Source organism: Alternaria infectoria, assembly GCF_024043175.1.
Source record: "Alternaria infectoria strain BMP 0036 chromosome Unknown scaffold_8, whole genome shotgun sequence".
Lineage (NCBI taxonomy): Eukaryota > Fungi > Ascomycota > Dothideomycetes > Pleosporales > Pleosporaceae > Alternaria > Alternaria infectoria.
Window position 1 is genome coordinate 535,821 of NW_026250697.1, and position 21,661 is coordinate 557,481.

Sequence of the window (21,661 nt, forward strand, 5' to 3'; positions counted from 1 at the left end):
TGATGAAGAAAGAAAGAGGACTGGGTGAGGACGAGAAAGTATAAAGGACGGCCAGAAGTCGACCTGAAAGTACTCATCACGCTTCAACATCACAACATCATTACCTTCACTACATTACCAGCCTTTCGCTCAACACCTCCTCAACCCATCAACATGCGTTTCTCCACCATCACCATTGCCGCCCTTGCTGGCCTCGCTGCCGCCGCTCCCAACGAGATCGCCAAGCGCGAGAACCAACAGATGACCAGTGCCATTCAGTTCGCTGCCCAGCAAGCCGACTGCAGCATCTTCGACTGCGCTGCTGTTGTCGGTGCCGCTTTCTGCATTGCAGCAGGTATTGCAACCGGACCCGCTGGCGTTGCCGCAGTCGTTGCCTGTGTTTCCGGTGGTGCTCCTTCGGTATTTCCTCCCATTGTCTTTCCATTTCCCACTCCCGCTGACTTGACTCAGCTCTGCGGCTGCGCTGGGTGCGTCGATGCTCTCGGCGACTTCTTGACCGAGAACGGCCTTTGCCCCGAGTAAACGACGATAGCTGACATTCTGATGCCCATTTCGGGTTGAGGAATGTACGAGGATGGAGTGTTCGGAGGGACATGGTCCATCAACATTAGACCTGCAGTGTCTGGTGTAGACTGGGATGACGGCTCTCACGAGCAACTTGCATGTATCTCCTTGGTGGTAGTTTAAACACACTCGCTCCTCAATGAAATCGCTGGCCAGCTCAAATATCGTCAGTGCCTTTGATGCAGGAACCAGTGATGTGGTAGTAAGCCGACATTGTCACAAATCTTGCGATTAGCTCGTCTTGAATGGCCGAATGAGGGAAAAGATAAAAGATACTGAATGTTGGATGTGTATTGATCGTTTTTATGCTTTTTCATGCTTCGATAACGCGAATCTCTACATCTAATCGTCGTCCCCAGCCTACTCGCAACACCTGGTATACAGGTTTGTGCAGTGGTTTTAATCTAATGAAGTACAAAAGTTTCATTGTATGAGAACACGGTTGTGGACGTGGAATCGCTGCTTTTTTGACCTCGTCATGTCATTGATAGGCTGAACTCCGCCCTATGTTGATACAAATGTACAGACAGTCCCCTCATATGGGCGCATTATTTCTAACGGAACAGAAAGGGAAAGTCACCAATCGATTAACTTAGTTGCAGGTACCGAAAGTACCCTGGCAGCCAGCACCGCAGTGGCCGGTGGTGCTTCCGCACCAACCGTACTGGGAGCAGCAGTTTCCGAAAGAGGAGCCAGAGCATGTGAAGCCAGAGGTTCCAGCGCAGGATCCGTCAGTAGATGCCTTCTTGGTGGGCGCAGCAGCGGCCTTGCTGGTAGTAGTAGCGGCCTGCTTAGTGGCGGACGCTCCAGTGCCAGAGCAGGTACCGAAGGCAGAGTTGCAGCCAGTGGAGCAGTGGTCAGTAGTGCTTCCGCACCAGCCGTACTGGGAGCAGCAGTTACCGAAGGATGAGCCAGCGCAGGTGAAGCCAGACGCACCACCGCATGAGCCATCGGTGGAGACCTTGCCAGCAGCAGAGGCGACGGGAGCCTTGGAGGTAGTAGCCTTGGTAGGAGTAGCAGCCTTAGTGGTGGTGGTGGTAGGGGCAACACCGTTGCTGCCGCAGTTACCGAAGCCAGATTGGCAGCCAGTTCCGCAGTAGGCCGAAGTGGTACCGCAGTATCCGGCAGCGCTGCAGCAGTTGCCGAAGGTAGATCCCAAGCAGGTGTATCCCTTGGTACCACCGCAAGTAGCATCAGGGGTAACCTGCTTGGTTCCAGTGGCAGCGGGAGCACCGGCAGAAGTGGCGGGGTTGGGCGCGTTGCCAGAGCCGGCACCACCAGCAGTGCGGTACCAGTTCTCCTTGGGGTCACCAAGGCAGTCACCAACAGTAACAGCCTTGTATCCGAGCTGAGTGAGGGTGGAGAGCATGTACTCGGTCAGGTTCATGGCAGTCTGCTCATGGATATCGTGACCAATCTCGAGCCACTGGTTGCTGGCGGCGGGACCGCTGGTGACGTTGCCCAGGAAAACATCCTTGGAGTATTGGATGAGGGTGGTGCTGTCGTGTTCGTAATCATCCTGTTCCTAGTGTCAGCAATTGAACCCTTTCAAGAGATCAAGGAAGTGCATACGGTATCAAGGTTGAAGTATGTGACGTGGTAACCGAGGTCAGCCATGTCCTTCTCGCATCCTGACTCAGCAGTGCAGCTGGAGTATGGGGGACGCATGTAGGTGGGGATCTTGCCGACGATGTTGCGAAGAGCCATCTCGTTCTTGATCATCTGGTTGTAACGGTCCTGCTGGGAAACGGCGCTCAGGTCCAAGTGAGTCCAGGTGTGAGAAGCAAGCTGGTGGCCCTCAGAGTCCATGCGCTTGAGAACACTGCTGAACTCGGGAGTGATGTCAATCTGTCCCTTGTTGATGTTGTTTCCAGTGATGAAGAAAGTAGCCTTGGCGTTGTAGGAAGCCATGACATCGAGAATGTGGCTGGTGAAGACCTTTTGTGGGCCGTCGTCGTAGGTGATGGCAACTGTGCCGGGCGTGGTGCAGCCGTAGATACCAGCGCCACCGTACTCGACATTGCCGACCTTGGTACGGGCGATGGAAGAGGTGTTGGTGCCACCTGGGGTGGCGTTCTCGGGGCAGCCAGAGCCGTGCTCGTAATCGCATCCAGGAGAGTAGCAGTAGTCATCTTCTGTGCCACAGTAGCCAGCACCTGAGCAGCACTGGCCAGCGGGGCAGTTGCCGACACCCGCACCACACTGGCGGTCGTCCTGACGGGCCACGACCTTGTTCTTGACCTGAGTCTTGGGTTGCAGAAGCTCGTTAACTCCGGTGAATCGAGCTCCAGTGCGAGAAAGTAGGTCGCGGGCCCGGAGGTCCCTTGGGTTCAAGCCAATGATGTTGGGCAGACCGGTGCCATGGGCGTTGACGAGAGGAGTGATGGCTGCAACGGCAGCGAGAGCCGCGGAGTAGTGCATGTTGTAAGAATGCGGTCGGTTCGAATTACGGAATTAAAGTTGTTCTGATAGTCGGATTAAGAGATGAGCGAGTGGATAGTGGTAGTCAACAACGACGACACACTGAAGGACCTTGGACCGGAACGAAAGACGGATCACAAGAAAGTAAGATTAGGACTTCGAACAGAAGGTACCAAGAAAAGTCATCACGGCATGCGGGTAGAATCATCTTATGAAGGGTAAGAATGATCGACGGTTAGCCAGCAATCCCCGTAAAGGCCTGGTGCTAAGGTTGACTCGCGTTACGACTAGCGCTCTCGACTCTTGCCTGCAGATGCCGGTCAGCGTAGAAAAGAAAGCTTGGTGTGCCGCGGGCCCCTGGCACTGGCAGATTCAAGCTCTCGACCCGCGGCGCCGGCTTCGCTTCGGGCGGACATGATGCGCGATTGGGAGCTTTCCTCATGGGTTGTTGGTGGCACGCGCTCCTTTGCCATGCAGGAACCGCATTGCTGTCACGTCGTGGAGCGAAAATAGAACGTGATTGTTGATCCGAGCCGTTTGAAACGTGTTTTGCTATCAGTGCCATCCGAAATGTTATTCTTGAACGCCTCTGACGTGACGGCTGTCGACCGGTAATTGCTCGAAACATCGAGTGATTCAAGCAGCCGGTCTCCACTGCCGCCTGTCACTATCCAGTTGCTTGGCGCATATCGGTTTCGCGCGGTCGCTGTTCAACACGTTGCGATGATGTTGCTGTGAGACGCTAGAAAATTATCACTTAGCTGTTGGAGGACCCCACGGGCGAGACAATGTGACGTCTTCCATCGGTCTGACGGTCTGACGGTGCCGCACTCAGTAGACGGCCCTTCAGCCATGGCGTCGAGCCACGAAAGCATCGACCTGCACTGGCGCATTGGCAACAGCTGCCGAGCACGCCCAACCGACGGTTACATCTCTTGGAGGGAGCTTGTTCGGGATAAGAGATCCACCCCGCATCACCAACAAGCCATCGTGTAAGTAGACCTTTAAGTCCGAGTCTCTGTCGCACAGCCTTGCAATTGCATGAAGATTCGGCCGCGAAAGGTAGCATGATGCGCAATTCCGCTGCGGTGGAGGATGTCTCTTCTGGCCCTTCTGGCCCAGGCACCCGCACTTCCGAGGAAAATTGGAGTCGAGTGGGCTTTCCGATGGCCAAGATGAGCCAATCACGTGCGCCGTCAAGCGAGGCCCATCTAAGCGCTCCCACCCTCAGCACTATACAGCATGCTTGCTTCCGCCAACACACGTCTCGATTTATCAATACTCATCACGAACTACTACTGCTTACCGGCGCAGAAATTTTATGCCACATGATGGTGGCGTGCAGCACGCAACCACTGTAGCAAGCCGCGCAGGATACAGAAACTCTTGCGACGATGCAATTGGATTCAAGGGGCACGGGAAGACCTCGTATCCCTCTTCGTTTTCATGCAGCTAACCACTCGCACGTCTGATTCAGGCAGCAACTCCAAAACCTCCACTCCACCATGGCATGCAGAAATGGAGCTGTATATGCCTCGGGAATATCGCAAGGAATAAAGACCGAGTCTATTTTAATATATTGCTTTTCTGTTATGAGACAAGCTTTTGCTGAGATGACTAGGTTCTTCAGCCTCGTCCCGATCGCTTGACTCGACGAAACGAGATTGCGATAGACAAACCCTTCTCGTGCGGAGGAGTAAGCAACAGCACGACCGATCCTTAGCAAATCTTAGGTCTACTGCATTCAACGGCTGCGATGATCGTTTGTGGCCAGTACAGCGACAGGTAGACTACCGGTCGCGAATCGAAAACTTCCACTTCCCGACGCCGCGCGAGCTGGGATCTCAAGGATCACTTTCGACCCTTGTTCGACTCAGACAATCACTGTACTCCACCTCGGAGTTAGTAATTTACCCTGCCAAAATGGCAACAATCGGATAGCACGGTTAACTATCCGAACAGTCAATATTGACTGCCGTTTTGTATACTTTTTCTCCTCTTACGTCCGATCAAGCATCCTCAAGGGGCGGTTGAGCCAAGCAAACTATGTGGAGAAGCAAGGCGTCCACCACCCGTATCGCTTCTCTTGCTAAGCAAGAACAAGCACCCACTCCATCCCATGGCACTTGGCGCATGCCGTAGTTCCGCAAGTACTCGTATTGCAGGATGAGCATGATGGCTGTAGCTTTGGAAAGTCAACCTGCATGACGCTTCAGGGGTCAGAGTCCAACTGAGCATCTGACGTGCTAGGAGACACCTTCCTTTTCTCTCCACTAACATAGATGCTTTCTTCCGCCAGCGCCTCCTTCTGTCGTACGATGTCTGAACTATTAGGCGATGATCGAACCAAACATTGCTCTATGCCCATAAGCAAGCATCGGTAACCTGCGCGAACGGCACACTTGGTTGTCGCACAGAGGGTTGGCACCCCGCTGCTGATCAGTCGCAGATCCTCGACGACGGGTACCTGCACGAAAAAGCGATGATCAGTATTCCAAATGTAGATCACTGTAACGTCCAGCCGAGATCGAGATGCGATCAGGAAAGAAGAGAGCGGAAATCGTTTACCTGTATCCACTATGGCTGTTTGACCGACTTTTGCGCCTCCTATCAACATTTTGTGGCGACCATCTCGCTTCAGAGCGCACACCAGGCCAACCATGCCAGGAAGGCCTGACGAAGAGTACGCCAAATGGATGCTCACAATCTACGCATCGTTGTTCCAGTCATACATATCCTCATGCGCAAATGCATCATAGACTGATACAAGCGAGTTCGATATGCCTCTCGACATCTCGAATGCTAGGCCGTGAAGCCACTGAGACGGGAGAAAGATCTGGTTATCAGAACCTCCACTTTTCCGAACCTTTCCTCATCCTACAATACCAATAGTTCGGTTCGATCAGGCGAACGAGCCAACTCTACGCAAAAGCATTGGCCAACAATCTAAAGGATTGTGTATGGCATACTAGGTACCCATACAGATCGTCCCTCGCACAACGACATCTCATGCCGGCTGGGTAGATGGCCAACAGCCGAGTTTCACCAGGAGAACCAGCAGAGTCGGGAATGAGATCACTCATGATTCATCGCACACGTGAAGTATCGATTCGTCGTATCTTCTCGATCATGACATGCAAGACTCTCTTGACATCTCCATCCATTCCCTATCATCGCCCAGTCACAACCCCATTCCTCCCCGCAATCCCATTATTCACCGCCACAGCAAACGCAGCGATATCGGAGTTCGTTGGTAGCCCTTGCTTTGGCTTATCGAACGGGAAAACAACACTCTTATCCCTGACCCCTAGACTATCTACAAACAACACGTTTGGAAAGCTTTGCGGTGTGAAGGCGTTCCACGTCTCGCTTATCAGGTCGTCGAAAGCGGAGGCCGCCATATTCCTAATGGTATGTTAGTGTCCGGAGAAAGCTTGCATTTGTAGACGGAGAAGGGTACAGGGGAACGAACATAATGGCTTTATCAAAGATCAACACATCCTCCGGTTGTTGCGTCAACGTCCATGAGAAAATATGGAACATGTCTTTCCTCTGGCTTTGCTCCGCGACGATATTCCGGTTCTGCTTCAGCTTGGCTAGCTGGTCGCTCTTCATATTAGCAAGATTGTTGCTATTGCTGTATTCGTCGTAGAAAGGAAAGTTGCGGCCCGAGTAAAATCCTTGGTATGCAAAGTCGCCTAATGTCACATCATCTGGTATCTGCGCGATGATGAGAACGGAGGCGCGATCTGTGATGAAGTCACCTAGGCGGTTTATGGAGAGATCTGTGGCGCTGGGGTTGCTGACGGTGTAGCGATTGTTGATGCGCTTTAGTGTTGTGAAGAGATCGTTCCATTGCGTTTGCGTGAGGTCTTTGTACTGGTTGTCTGTGTCGAGCGTATGGCTGAGATTTATGATGATGAGTTCCTGGTATTTCGCGGTGAAGTCGTTGATCTGCTGTATGATTTCTGCGAGAGACTGTCCGTTTCCACCGAGCCAGATGTCGCCGACTTGGCCGTAATGACCAGCTACCCATTCGCCTCTTGAGAGCACTGGGCGGAGGTCGAAATACCGTGAGCCGGCTTCGAGTTGCTGGTAGAAATCCAGATACTGGGTCTGAGTGTTGGCAAAGTGTGCGCCGATGGTACCCGGCTTGAATGTGCCCATACCAGCGTCGTGGGAGCCTGGCATGCAGATGTGTTTTAGCGTTCTGTTTGCCAGCGAACCCATGCTTTGCTGCATCCAATCTGCGTAGGTACCGCTATTTGACCACCAGGTTCCTGCCTCGTCAGTGGACATGATCCAGTTTACAGCCGCATTGTGCCGGAATCCCAGGTCGACCTTCGCTCCTTTCGAACTCTGCTTTGTCGACATGTCATCCAGAGATATGGTGAGTGCATAGTCCGAAGGCTTCCGTCCGAGTACGGTAAACCTATCTGATGTTCCTTCAATGCTGTAGTATGCCTCGCCTGCATCGTCGCGGGTGTTTCCTCTCGTCCCAAACTCGACGTATACTCTTGATGCCTGGCCTTTGCGTGGTTAGTGGGGGTATTCCTTTCGATTAAGGATATACATACCAGCGTTGATTGTTGGCCATTTCCATGTATCCATTTGATACGAGTGTTGGCCATTCAAGGTCCAACTGAATGGCGAACCATTCACCAGTGTCAAGTCTCCACCTATCGATGCATAATATGTTTAGCGCTTTTCGTACATCTGCACAGTCGGCTTGGTAGTGACTTACCCCAACCCATGATTGACAACTCTTCCGAATCTTCTTTGCTCCTCGAAAGATTGTAATGAGCTGGCTGCAGCCGTTGCTGTTGTACGCGCTCTTCACCCGCAGCGTAACCCGTAAACTCGTCTTTGGGTTCGGTCGCTCGCACAAGCCCCCGGGCAAGCAATATACTTAACCCCCATCCTCCCCATGACCTATAAAACGGATGCATAGCGCCTAGAAGCCCCAGGCCCTGTCCTGTCGACTAACGGCACTCTACTGGGTCGGCCCTCCCGTCATTACAGGCCTCGTGCCGCTGTCAGCCACTCGATGGTAGCTAGTGGCTGTTAAAACAGGTCCCAAACCCTCGCAGGGCTGTCTATATCGCTGTAAGCGGGTACTTGCTTCATCAAATGGGAAGAGCGGTGTTGTTGCTGCCACTTTCCTGATTGGGCCAGCTCTGTTGTTTCACCTTTGTACCCACCCACCAACAAGATCGCGACGGCCACGAGATAATGGTTACAAGGCACCAACTCCGCTTGACAGCATCCAATGCGTTGCGCGAAGACCACCAAGGCGAGGTGACATGTGGTGCAGCGTGGCTTCGACAGGTTGTTGGGGTTTCGGTTGCCCTGGTCGCGCATGGCAGCGCCGATACTTGCTCCAAGCGTCTGTTCCACGGCACTATCAACGGCAAGGCGCTTGAGATAGTGCGAAATCCTCGCCCAAAGTCATGCGCACACACAAGAGTGGAAGCTAGAAAGTCAGAAAGACAAGAACAGTCTGGTATGGTGGAGAGCAAGAAGTGGTGATGATCCATAGGTTTGCCACGTGCTGGACAGCCAGGCATTGTTGGTCGCAGACGCGTGTCGGCCAAGTTCTTCATTTATATCCATGAGCGCACAACGTGACGGACTACCTGTCAACAGTAATCATCCAACCGTCATTTAGTATACTGCCGTTCGCATCGACTCCACCCCAGACTACACACGTCGCGCCGTCGACCTCTGTACCCTTGGCGATGCCGAAGTGGCCCCTCGCTCCGAGGCCTCGCTTTGGCTTTCCTGGGATCTCTTTCTCCTCTTCGCCTTTTGTGTCTACGTATCGATATATCGCCTCAGCCCATTGCGATTCATGCGTATCTCTCTTCAAACCCGCGCGTATGTTATCCTTAGTCGCTGCGGCCGTGGAGCGCTCGGGTGCGAGCTGCAGTGCCCATATGTCGTCGAGGTAATCTCCGTTCTCAGTCTCTCCGCCGACAGCTAGCAAGTAGTGTCGCCCTTGCCCTGTGGTGACGCCCACAAGTCCTGCATTTGCGCGCGCCTGCGGTGCTGTAGCGGTGCTACCTTCGGTGTGCTTCACTTCTTCCCAGCCCCACCCACTAGTCACTGCAGAGGTAGAGGTACGAAGTCAGTATATGTCTCACATGCACTTCGTACAGTCAGAAATTACCTGGTGTAGTCCCGCGCTCTGCATGTGTCCACACATGTGATGCGTCCACGTACTCGGTCGCACCTGACGCAAATGTCTCGATGCCCTTTCCACCAAACCGATAGAGGCGACTGCCAACGAGCGCGAGGCTTGCACCATCCCGAGGCTGACCTGATGGGGAAGGTATGTTGGTCCACGTTCGTGTCTTGACGTCGAACGCAAGTGCATCGTTGGCAAGATTGCTGCTCGAACATTCGCGCCCTCCAACCACGAAGATGGTTCCGTATGAATTTGCTTCTGGCGGCTCGGGAACGTGTTTCGCAGGATCGGCGGGGGCTTGCGGTGCCTTCTCAACGTACGTCGTCGTCTTGGGGCCTGGGAGGTCTGAGCTCGCCGAAGCGTGGCCAGTTCGCTGGCTGGGAAACAGCGTGCCCTCAGCTGGATCAAGATAGGTCCAGGTGTTTGATATCGTATCGTAAACCCAGACCCGCCCCTTCTCATCTGTTACACCATCTCCTTCGCCACCAAACATGTAGATGCTGTCCCCAATGACCGCAGCCGTGTGTCCTCTTCTCGAGTTCGGTACATCGTCCAGGCCATTTGCCGCGCGGGCTGAGTATTTGGTGTAGTCGGCGTCGAGAACACCGCTCGACGGCAAGATGACAACGTGCATGTCATTGTCTGCGAGGTTGCCAGCTTCCGTCTCTCCACCAAAGATGTATGCGCGGCCTTTGACTACCGAAACCGTGTGATGCGAGCGAGGGAGCGGGACGGAGGATATGCGCGTGAGGTTTGCCTTGATCGGCAATGTCGGATGAGTTATGCCCTTGACGAGAGCTACACCGGCCTCCAGGAGGTTCTCGGCTGCGTAGAGCACACCGGCTGCTCCGGCTTCCATCGTTGCTCAGGAAAGAGCTATATTCGGGTGAATGGGGGTTGTGGGGTTCGAATGAGCAATTTGAGAAGCGGATATGTCGAAAGTTCAACTAATACGAGTGAAAAGTGTAGTGTGATTGAGAGGAGGGATGTTGTATTGCGTTGTAGCTGTGAAGCTTAACACGAGGGTGACGTCATCACGCGAGACCCTTGTCGCCCTTACGCGTACCCTTCACGGCAAGCCAAACAAAAAACAAAGCTGTCTACAGATTCAGAGCTTCCGCCGTGTCTGCGCATTATAGATCAATACCTTCAGACGACAATGCACTGTACCGCTGCTTCGCAGTTCCAAGCACAGCCTTCGCCCTTCATCCCAGCCAGTCACAACTGCTAACACACGTGTGGAAGTATTAACAACGAAGGGAATCCCACGTAATAGACAACCGCCCGTCTTCCTATTATACATTGGGTGATAGTTGATCGGATTTGACGTATCGCTCGACCTAAGATATTGTTAGTGATGCAGCGCAACACATGTGTCATGTTGCATACCGTATCAATGGAGGCCTGCAAGAAGCTGCGCGCCTCAAGACCAACCCAAACCTTGAGCATCGAAAAGTCGCCTCCACGAATCATCGACGAGCCACTTTGTGCACCAAGTTGTCGCAGTATTGGTAGAGCACTGGTTACGTTAGCAGATGGCTAGATGCACGTTGTAATATCACTTACCCGGCGAAGAGATCCAAGTTAGGGTTCAAACTCCTTCCGATACCTTCCAAGAGGAGGATGCTAAGAACGACATTGACAAAGTCGCCTTCAAGGCGAACATGATGTGTTCGTACCATGGAAAGAACCTCGTTGAGAATGTCTCCAATCTTGATGTTGCCGAGAGCAAAAGTACGGCTCTTGACTCCGAGCACCAGATGTTGCATGCGTAAAGCAAAAACTTCCCCGTCAAGTACTGCGTCTGGTTGTCTGCACCTCTCAACCATGAGATGACCTGCTTTGTAACCATCAAACTCGGCGACAGCCTTGAAGAGATCAAGGAAGTTGGCGCGGTTCTTCGCATTGAGCTCCGTTACAAGACCTGTGTCGATGAAAATGAGCTGTGGTCGATAACCCTCGTTGTCAATCTCCTGCAACTTCGCTTTCCACTGCTTCGGGTTCTTCTTGTGTGGTCGCAGACGCTCGAGTACCTCTTCAGTAACATCAAGCGACTCTTTGGGGCCGGTCGTCCGGTCCTCCTTCTTGGCGAATATTGAGACGTCCAACTGCTCAGGCTTGTAGAAACGAACCATGATATTTCCCGGGTGTAGGTCGGCGTGGATGAAATTGTCGATGAGGAGCATGGTGAGGAACGCATCTAATCCTTCGTCTGCAATGTCCTTTTGGAACACTCCGCCTCCATTTTGTAGAAAGTCTTCCATGGGGATGCCTTGGGCGAACTCCTCGATAAGGACATTACGCGTGGTGTAGTCAGTGTAAGGGTACGGGAACCAGGCTGTCGTCCGGTCCTTGAAGTTACGTCGGAAGAGCGTGAGATTCGCGGCTTCGATGCGCAGATCCAGTTGCAGCCTCATCATCTCGCCAAATTGTTCCACCTCGTCGGGAAACGACAGCCACTCCATCGTGGGTATAGCGTTGATGACAGCCGCGAAGAAGCCCATGATGCGCAAGTCTCTCCGGACGATCTTCTCAATGTTGGGGTGCAGAACCTTGATGGCAACATGGCTAGATGGTACCCTCGAGGGTGAGCTCTTGAGCGTCACATCGACATTCTTCTTGATCCGCCGCGCCAGATTGAGTTCCTCTCGGTCGATGCTGTTGTCTTCCAGAGTCGCAAGGTGCGGCTTCAGCTTCGCCTTGTATACCTGTGCTATTGCGCCAACACCCAATGGCTTCTCGTCGAACTCCTCGAAGATGTCGTCAAAGCTCTGTCCGTCAAAAGCCGCCTCGATCGTTCGCTTCGTGACTTGTAATGTGTGCGCCGGGGCGTTGGAGTGGAGGGTCGACATGATTGAACACATCTCGGTTGGAAAGACATCTGTTCGGGAGGCAGCCCATTGTCCGAGCTATCATAGAGTCAGTCTACTTGATATCTTCTGAGTCTAACGTGACGGCACGCACCTTGATGAAGGCGGCACCAGCCCTCTCCATAGAGCCAACCAAGAAGCCATACCACCATAATGTGCCACTCCGCTCGTTGTCTCTATCCGGCTGTCGTGAACCAAGCCATATCGCAGGTATTGTCACGATGACCGGCACGAAGATGATGATGAGGTGGAGGAAGCGGAATCCGGTGGCTATGGGCTCGATTATGTAGTCCTCGACGAAGAAATATATGCCTCGCCTATACTTTGTAGAGTGCCTCAGCGCGTGGGGCACCTGCTCGTCGAGCTCCTTCCGCGACGCCTCGAGCATGGCTTCCTCATGCGTCTTCTCTCCATGGCCGGATTTGTCATTGGCGACGTCGACGAAGGCAAGTGGACTGAGTATCGCGCCGCCCGCAGCTCCGGCAGCTGCACCGGACCATAGTATCGTTCGGCCTTTGAAGTTTGGAGTCGCAAATTGTCGGCGGAAGCGGGAGGCGGCGGTGAATGGACGCGTGAAGGCGCGGGTTGCGAGTTTGGGCAGGCCTGGGCGACAGCATTGGCGACCAAAAAGGAACGCCGTCCTCATGGTACCGGGTGGTGGGCAGATGCGCGTGCGGCTTCCATAAGGCAGGTAGCAGTGCGCTGCTTGACCTGGCGCCCGTCGTGACGTCGGTCGGCGTAAATTCCATGTGACGCCGATCAGGCCATCTCTGATCTGCTGCCCGCGGGCTCCTCCGCGGCCACCCACGCCACGCTGCCCCTCTCCTCCCACCTCGCCCGTCACATCGCATATCCCCCACGCCAGAGCCATGCGGTCCATTTCCAAAGTTTTGCTCCTTTCCTGCACGTGCAGTCCCGATCAGTACATTGATGGCATGTCGCACTAGTTGAGGCTACTTCCTGCCTTCACCGCAGTACCTGACGCACACGACGGAATCGGGACAGTTGTTGAAAGCAGATGATTGATATACAATTAATTACAACAGGCTAAACGGCCCCTTCCTTCGCCAGTGGATATCTACGCAGTAATGAAGCCCTCGAAGCCCTTGTCCAGTGCACTTCGCGTCATTTCGCTGTACAGTGGGAACCCGCCGGCGAAGTTCAACTGCTCTCGGAGTTTGCCCGGCACGTTGTCACCCATGTACCATGACTTGGTCTGCGGGAACAGTGTCTTGTCCGAGAGCTCGGTGATCTTCTCCCGCCACTCCTTCTCTGCTTCGTGTGTGGCATCACAGTAGTTGATGCCTTGCTCTCGAAGCTTGACCATGGCATCGACGATCCAGTCTCCCTGAACCTCAACGCACGTGGGTCCGTTGGAAAACGCCGTCGGTCCCTGAGCACCGTAGAGGAAGAAGCAGTTGCTGCAGTCCAGTCAGTATCTGCAGTAGTTGGAAGCACTTGAGAACTTACGGGAAACCACTCAGGCTCATACCCAGGTACGAGTAGGTACCGTTCTTCCACTTTTCTGACAGCTCAACACCGTCGACATCCTTCAGTCCCATGTTCTTCATACCACCTGTTACTGAATCGAAGCCGGTTGCAAGGGCGATGACGTCGAACTCGTGTAGAGTACCGTCAGCCAGCACAATACCCTTTTCAGTAACCTCCTTGATCGGGTTCTTGTTCACGTCGATGACCTTGTTCTCGGGCTTATCGAGCATCTCGTAATAGTTCTGCTCCAGACTCGGTCGCTTGGTACCAAAGGCATGCGGTGGCTCCAGAGGCGCAAGAATTTCACGCTTCTCAGGATCCGTTATCCGGGCTCGCGTCTTCTTCGCCCAGAAGTTGTAGGCTTCGCGGTTGGCTTTGTTGTCGAACAACAGATCCTTGTAGTTTGCCTGCGATCACAGTAAGTGTCTGCTGATGTAAGGGCTTCACATCTATCGCTTACCAGCCAGAACTCGAAACCACCGTTCTCCCACATCTTCTCGTAGAATGCCTCGCGCTCCTCGGGTGAGTCGTCGAATGTGTTCTTCTCGATGTAGTCGTACTGGAAGCCAGCAAACGTTGTCAATCTTTTCTTGAAGATTTCCTGGTACTCGCCCTGCTTCCGTCTGTCCTGCTCCTCCTTCGTGAGAGCTTTCTGTTGCATCGGGAGGCAAAGGTTGGGCGTGCGAACAAATTGGGTTATACTGGCGGCCGTCTTCGATGTCTCCTGGGCGATCTGAACACCTGTCGACCCAGTGCCAATGACGGCAACACGTTTGCCCTTGACGTCTACTCCAGATGCTGGCCAGAATGAGCTGTGATGGATCTCGCCCTCGAACTTGTCCATTCCTGGCCAGTCGGGGAAATGACGCTTCGCCGCGAAGCCCAGAGCCAAAAGGAAATATTTGCAGCGCGCTGTCCGGCCATCTTCGGTCTTCACGACCCATCTCGACGAGGGTTTGTCGAACTGAGCCTCGACAACCCTGGTGTTGAATGCGCAATCTTTCTTGATATCCAGCTTTCGCTCGACGTGGTCGAAATACTGCTGGAGCTCTTCCGTACCGGGGTATCTGCAGGACCAATTCCAGTCCTATCCGCCAATGTCAGTCATCGTACAGCGATACGACAAGATTGTCACATACCTTCCAAATCTCAGGCATACTGTATTCATAGATGGGGACCTGGGAGTCGACCCGAGCTCCGGGATAGCAGTTCCAGTGCCAGATACCACCAATGTTGGAACCAGCCTCCATAATTTTGCACTTGAAGCCCTGCTGGCGGAGTTTGTGCATCAGGTAGACGCCACCGAAACCGGCGCCTACAATCACAACATCGGTCTCGAGCTCTTTTGCATAGTTCTCGTTATTCGGATCCGCCGCTTCGTTCGTCGCACCGATGTCTGTCCGGAAGTGGACCATTGTGGGAGGAGTGTTTCTTGAATGAAGAGGAGGTTGTGAGTCTGGAAAGTCACTGTCGATCCTTTGGATAGACACATCGTGGGCGATACAGTCTCTATATATACGTCAACGTACGACATACCCCTCCTGGGCGGATCCTGCATGACCGCCGCGCTATTCGCGATCCTGCCACCGTCTCGCGCCCGATAACCAGGGCGAATTGCGTTTCGCCTGTGGACGCTGCCACACTCCAGTAACGTTTCGAGACCATGTCGATCTCCTCTAGTATCCCATCCGACCGGACGCCCTAAGGGAATCAACGGAGATGTCGCGTGTTAAGGCCTGGTACTGGATGTGTCTGAATGCGGAAACACTCCGCGGCAACGCCACGCACAGGCGATCGATACGGTTGCTCTCCGAATGTCTAGTTTGCGGGGTAGATACAGCTACCCCGGTACCCCGCATAACACCGTTCTGTCAAGGCGAACATGATGCCGAAGGGAACGCCGGCTTGCCGATTTTGGTAATTCGAACAGAACAAATATTGGAGTTGTCAGGATTCTACTCTAAAAGTGGCCGCATCATGGTTCTTTCATTCGTGGAGCTGCATTGGAATCGCTTTCGACTTCAAGTCGCATCCAAGTGGTAGTATTCACCATGCGAACACGTACAGAGTCAATGACTCGTGTTCAGAGTCGCAAGCTTCAAGCGTGCTTAGTATGCACTCATCCGCATCACATGGGACCAACTAAACCCGACGATCGGATCGTCGCCTAGCCGTTTCAGTGGTGCATGGAAATTTGGGTGTCTCAACATGCGCAAATGCAGTGCATCTAGATGTTACCGCCCGGTCCGAAGGATATCTGCGGAACCGCATCTTACAACGATCGAATTTGGACACATACACGGCTTCCTGAAGCCACCCGGACTGTTTATAGGACTGGATGAAAGGAAACTCACCTGATATCCTCCTCAACGGACAAACAAACTTCTGGTACCTTCTCACATAGGTATATTCGTGTACGAAATGTTGCGAGCCATTTACTGACTTCGTACATCGATCTTTGGGCAAAGTTTTGGAAGAGTTGTACTAGTCACGAAGCATGGGCGCAGCTTGACGATGCGTTCTTCTAATTTTCGCTAAGAGACTCCCATACTGTTGCCATACTGTTGCACTAACGCGGAACATAGCAAATCGTTCAAGCGATCTTTACTCGAGACCATGCCAACTTTCTAACTGGAGTTCCACAAGACTGCATCCACTAAAGACGCGTTTCATCAAACCTTACTATCGCTTTGAGCATCCAACTCGTGAGGATCGTGGCGATCGTGATCTGCCAGTTCTGCGGGAATTTGCCCTTTCTCACTCACCTCATGACATGTGCCACCCCTTGATGCGTCCAAGGAAGAACCGTCGGCTTCATACAGCTCAGGTTTACTATGCGTATTCCTGTAGCGGCGGAACAAGAAGAAGGCCGCGAAGGCTGAAGCTAGGACGACTACCGGAACAGTGATACCTGTGGCTATCGCGACTTTCCGAGAGGTATTCTTGGGAGCAGGCGTCGACTCAGGTGACGTAGTGGGCTCAAGTGATGAGATAGGTGTTGTCGAGGTGGGAGTTGAGAAAGCCGATTGTAGCGTCGATGCTGGAGACGCTGAAGATGATGATGGCGATGACGTTGTTGCTGGCACCGATGTTGTAGCCGCTATCGCCATGTCAGCTCGTCGCTTTCTCACCTCAGAACAAGGGACTACTCACCGGAAATTTCAGCCAACTTAGATCCGCCGATATCACAGTAGCTGCTAAATACCTCCAGCGCCGTCGTGTTTTGCGAAGGGTCATCTGGACACTGGGTCATGACATGAGCTCCAATCATGCTGGAGAACTTGGCAGAGCTCTCGTAACAGACTATGAGACGGAAATTACGAGGTCAGCGCATGTCGCAGACGCAAGCTTTGTTTCATAATGTCAACTTACAGCAAGTAAACGACTGGTATGAGCCGCCATCCCCACACCCCCATTTCATGTTACGCACGATAGTCGACAACTCGAGCTCGGCACATGTTGCGAGGAGCTTGTATTCTTCAATCTGATCAATGAAGATACTCGTAGGACCACTAGCGCCTGCTACGCTGACCAGGGCTAGGAGAAAAGCAAGAGCGGGAAAGCCTCGGCTGCCAAACATCTTGGTGTATGCTAGCGTATCTTATTGGGGAGATAAATCGATACAAGCCTTCTTTTTTCACAGCGGGAAGGCTAAGGGAAGAGTTGTGGAGAAAGCTGGGTTGGCAGCGGACCGGCGTATCTTGTACGCAGGGCGTTTTCGCACATGTCGCAAATTACCCCAGCCTTCCTTCGCTGGAAATGGATGTCTTGATGTGATAGCACGGGCATGTGTATGCACATACTTGAACCCGAGACGGCTGAACTCTGATTGGACGCCCACGTACGCATAAATAGACTTTCACCTCAACACACCGGCAAGGCTGAAGAATTGTGCAGCAGCAACGACGCCGAACGAGAAATGATCGGGGTCTGATAGTGACGGGTGAGAACATGGCGTTCTCTTCGGTGCCTGCCATTGACTGAATCCGGCGGGTGCGTCGCCATTTATCTCTAGAGTTTCGATCGGGCCAATAGGGGCGGCCTTTGGGGCGGCCCAGCTGCATGCACAGCGTCCGTGGGTACACTCCCGCAGCTGTCACAGACAGCCACCACAATCAAGGCTAGCTCACCCGTAAACTTTCGATGCGATAAAATTAGCTGGTAATTTGAGGTGATGCCACGGCGAACGTGGCTGGCAAGGCTGGCCCCATATGTCTCCAAACCATCAACACAGGCGCATTCAACTGTATTCGGCCCCTCGCAAGGTTGACCTGGATGGCCACCATGGCATATATAGTCTTTGGCATGCAAAGACTAAATTACTCACCAATTACTACCCACATCTGTTTATAAATCGTATACATCTACGCACCACCAACTTTCACGATGCGCAGCCTTATGGCTATCACTTCCTTGCTGGGGCTATCGACAACGGTAGTCAACGGTTTGGTACCAACTCGCAGGCAAGCTTCAACTTCATTCGCAGGAAGTAATGAGTACTTTCTTCATGCCCTTTCTGCATCCGAGCAGAAGGAGTATGTTGAAACTCTTGCTGGATGGGGCGCCAAGGTCCTGAGGCTGTGGGGTAAGTAGCATTTGAACAGTTATGAACACCTTTGGAATAATTCTGCATCCTCTTAGCAGTGGACTTGAGGGGATATCTGCAGTACTGACAATCGTTGTGCAGCGACGAACGTTGCTACAGGGTGCTTGAAGGGCAGTACTATCGAGAATGACGTGCCAGCTTTCGAAGCGACGGTTGGTGTGTACGATACCACCGTTCTAGATAAGCTCGACGACACTCTCAAACTACTGCACGACAACGGTATGAAGGCAATCATATCTCCCCACAACGCCAATACACTGGGCGGTAGCGCAGGGTGCGATGCATACTGTCAGAAGTATGGCGACGCACCTACCTTCTACTCTTCATCCAACGCCAAAGCCGACTACGACAACAGACTCAGCGAGATGCTAAACTACCAGTCACCAAACTTTGGCAAAGCCTGGAAAGATATGGAAGAGGTCATCATGGCTTTCGACCTACAGAACGAGCCGCTGATTGGGCAAATCGACCTGTTGAACGCCAACGACCCGGACGACTGGCTGTGTGGCCGTGCTGGAGCACTGCGCAGTGCTCTTGGATCCTCCAACATCAAGGTTGCCACAGGCGGTGTCGGCGGCTCTCACTACTGCTGTAACCACGAGTTCAATACGCTGGAGAAGGCTATGCAGTGCGATGCCATCGACATCATCAGCATGCACGGATACATGAGCAAGGCGTCTGACTGGGCGTACTACATCACCGGCGATAGGGAGGTCTTGAGCGGAGCGAGGGCTGCAGGCAAGAACATCATGATGGAAGAGTGGGGCGTCTCGGTCGACTACCAGGACTCTTTCGATACGCAGGTTCAAGTGTTCAATGATGCTGGAGTTCCTTGGGTAAGCATAACAGCTGTGAATATCTGATGAAACGCATACTGACGTACATTGTAGTTGTACTGGCAGATCGTCCCTGGCTTAGACGGTTCTGAAGCTGGCGCGCCCACCAGCTGTGGTTATGATAGCTTCGAGATTGGTTTGGGTAGCTCAAAGGGCGATGTCGCCGGAGGGATTGCTGCAGCGAGCGCAGCTTCGGCAGCGCAATCTTGGGCGGGTTATTTGTGATGAAGTCAATTTGGCTCGCGAGTGTTTTCTCGGTTGCGCTTCCTTTCGTTGATGTATTTCTCCAATTTTGAAAGTGTAGGGTTCGGCAAGCGCGTGCCATTCCCTCGTGCCACTCTTTAGTTTGATCATGTTATTCATGGATACACTACCTATATCATTGGAATGAGTTGCTTACTTCGTAACTAATAAACTAAATGCGTTGCTCCTTCAGAGTTGTTGCTGTTATGGCGCTGCGTGGTGGAAATTCAGGGTGCGCGTTGCACTTGCCAAAACTCCACGCACCGACAACGCGTCGACATGACGTCACAAGACCCATTTTTCTACTGGCGCGTCTCCCACGCGTGTGCGCACCCGAAGGTTGCGAAACCTCAGAGCGCGAAACGCATCCTCTAGGCGCTATCTTGCTCTGTCGGTCTCGTGTACTCACGACACAACAGATTACTCCAAACATCACGACTTTGCTCAACGGTCTTTGACCTCTGCTTCTCAACAGAGTAGGAAGCGGGACGGATGAGGCTCGGTATGAGTAGTGTCCAAATGTCTTTTCATATCCATTGCTGTTATATGGCGTACCCTTGCATCATGCAACGCACGGGGCGTTCGCTGTCTAGACGCCTTTGTGTAACGATTAGCGAGTGAAGGCAAACACAAATCGGCATCGAGTAATGCCAAACTGATCACTCACCTTCCACCTATCTCACGAATATCAACCACACCAAGGAAGCGCGAAGTCATATCGAACTTTAAGAAAGCATGGGCTGGCGCGACGAATGGCCCGTTGGATCGAATGGAGAAGAGTACGAGGGCAAACAGATTCTGACACTGGTGCGGGACAATGCTAGTCCCTTCAGAGACGTGTGGAACGTCCAGTTGCTCATTGATGAGATTGAAGAGAAGCTCCAAGTTGAAGTAACAGATATCCCGACTATCGATAAAGGCTCCAACAACTATGTACGTGCATTATCATGGCTATTCTAGGGTCAGCTGATCTAGCCATGCGGCCCAACGCGATAGGCTCGGCGGAGACGATATCGGAACTCAATGTCATTCTAACTCAGCTCGCTTACCAATCACAGTTTACTGATTTGTGCTTAGGGATTTCACCTTCAGGTTCGCGATGGACCGGACTTGGTAGTTCGTCTAGCTCGCGGCGACGTCAATATGCCGGATTTTGATGGCTTTGTCGTCGAGCGGCAGGTCGCTGAAGTTAAATTCGAAGCCGCCACATATGATCTGTTGCGGAACGAAGCAGAAGTCCGCGCATCTCGTCTGCTCTATCACCGTGCACCGGTCCTCAAACCGAGTCCTAAAGTCCAGATACCAGCAGATCTCTCGGGTCGACGCATCTTTGTGTTCGAACGATCAGACGGCACAAACAATGTGTGGAAAGGGCTCGATGCTGAGGCAAAGGTATGAGTCATTATTCGAGGCGTTGAGATATACTAAAAGCTCTCAGATTGTTCTCCTTGATCAGCTTGCACGCATGCGTGCCGCTCTCTTCAACTATTGCCCACCCTCTGACTTTGCAGCCAAGTACCTGCATAGCCGCATCTTTGACTTCAAACCACACGCTTTCACCTTACCCGTAGCGCCTACTCGCGAATTCTGGATACACGTAATGGAGTCAAAGGTTGAAGCAACAATCAAGAACGAAGGTGACATGATTGGATGGGAAGATGATGAAGAAACTGTGGGACCTGTTGCACTAGCAGCGAAGCAGTCTCTCCTCAGAGCGATACCACATCTACTGCCGCAAGAGAACTCCGAGATCTTGTACAGGTTAGTGCTTGAGCACGGTGACTTTGGGATACACAATACTTCGATCATCACAGACGACGACCGTAAGCCCGGAGTGACGTCGCTATATGATTGGGAGACAGCATGCATCGTTCCAGCTCTACTAGCTGACCCACTTGTCGCGGCTGGTCCTGTGGATCTGATCACGAACGAGCATGCTGAGCCGGCTGTCACTAGGATACCTGGATCACCGACGGCTGCAGAACTTGAAGCATATGCCACCTGGTCGCGACATTACATCACGGTTCGTCTGAACCGAATCCTGCTTACCATGACGGTGCGCTAACACCTGGTACAATGAACAGGAGTTGTACACGCATGCGCCAGATTTCGAATTCGCGATCAAAGCGGGAAAAGATGTGCGCTATCTGTGGTTTGCGTTGCGCGACTGGCATGGTGGTGAGTCTGAAAAGTTCTTCGGCGAACTTGGAGCTTGGGCAGAGGCACGATTGAAGGACATGAACATCCCGTGAGGGAATACCACCACGTCGGGGCTTTTGGTGCACAGTTCGCCATCGTTCTGAGTGGGACCAGTAGTGGATCGTGGGATATTGGTGTGGTCTGGGGGGAAAAGATGTTCACTCCATGAGCGAAAATGAAGCCAAAAGCATACAACAGCTGGAGTTCGTCAGTCATTGATCAGCAACCAATGCACTGCTCAGCT

The 21,661-nt window shown here is 52.8% G+C and overlaps 7 protein-coding genes across 7 annotated transcripts; 3 read left to right on the forward strand and 4 right to left on the reverse strand.

Moving 5' to 3' along the window:
- Positions 1-153: 153 nt before the first annotated feature.
- J4E92_005610 (uncharacterized protein) lies at positions 154-522 on the forward strand (the record flags this gene model as incomplete). The annotated part of the gene is made up of 2 exons (XM_051496989.1): positions 154-399; positions 451-522. The coding sequence occupies 2 exons, from the start codon at positions 154-156 to the stop codon at positions 520-522; spliced, it is 318 nt and encodes a 105-aa protein (XP_051352649.1).
- Positions 523-1,156: 634 nt separating this feature from the next.
- J4E92_005611 (uncharacterized protein) lies at positions 1,157-2,985 on the reverse strand (the record flags this gene model as incomplete). The annotated part of the gene is made up of 2 exons (XM_051496990.1): positions 1,157-2,083; positions 2,137-2,985. 2 exons carry the CDS (start codon positions 2,983-2,985, stop codon positions 1,157-1,159), a joined length of 1,776 nt encoding a protein of 591 aa, XP_051352650.1.
- A 3,170-nt stretch (positions 2,986-6,155) lies between these two features.
- J4E92_005612 (uncharacterized protein) lies at positions 6,156-10,031 on the reverse strand (the record flags this gene model as incomplete). Its single annotated transcript, XM_051496991.1, has 6 exons — positions 6,156-6,390; positions 6,458-7,514; positions 7,563-7,664; positions 7,730-7,917; positions 8,622-9,090; positions 9,155-10,031. The coding sequence occupies 6 exons, from the start codon at positions 10,029-10,031 to the stop codon at positions 6,156-6,158; spliced, it is 2,928 nt and encodes a 975-aa protein (XP_051352651.1).
- A 436-nt stretch (positions 10,032-10,467) lies between these two features.
- J4E92_005613 (uncharacterized protein) lies at positions 10,468-12,688 on the reverse strand (the record flags this gene model as incomplete). Its single annotated transcript, XM_051496992.1, has 4 exons — positions 10,468-10,512; positions 10,562-10,691; positions 10,739-12,081; positions 12,137-12,688. 4 exons carry the CDS (start codon positions 12,686-12,688, stop codon positions 10,468-10,470), a joined length of 2,070 nt encoding a protein of 689 aa, XP_051352652.1.
- Positions 12,689-13,120: 432 nt separating this feature from the next.
- On the reverse strand, positions 13,121-14,948 carry J4E92_005614 (uncharacterized protein; the record flags this gene model as incomplete). Its single annotated transcript, XM_051496993.1, has 4 exons — positions 13,121-13,463; positions 13,513-13,940; positions 13,994-14,620; positions 14,673-14,948. The coding sequence occupies 4 exons, from the start codon at positions 14,946-14,948 to the stop codon at positions 13,121-13,123; spliced, it is 1,674 nt and encodes a 557-aa protein (XP_051352653.1).
- A 2,971-nt stretch (positions 14,949-17,919) lies between these two features.
- J4E92_005615 (uncharacterized protein) lies at positions 17,920-19,200 on the forward strand (the record flags this gene model as incomplete). Its single annotated transcript, XM_051496994.1, has 3 exons — positions 17,920-18,118; positions 18,221-18,975; positions 19,030-19,200. 3 exons carry the CDS (start codon positions 17,920-17,922, stop codon positions 19,198-19,200), a joined length of 1,125 nt encoding a protein of 374 aa, XP_051352654.1.
- A 753-nt stretch (positions 19,201-19,953) lies between these two features.
- Positions 19,954-21,283, forward strand: J4E92_005616 (uncharacterized protein; the record flags this gene model as incomplete). Its single annotated transcript, XM_051496995.1, has 3 exons — positions 19,954-20,151; positions 20,296-20,610; positions 20,657-21,283. 3 exons carry the CDS (start codon positions 19,954-19,956, stop codon positions 21,281-21,283), a joined length of 1,140 nt encoding a protein of 379 aa, XP_051352655.1.
- Between the last annotated feature and the right edge of the window lie 378 nt (positions 21,284-21,661).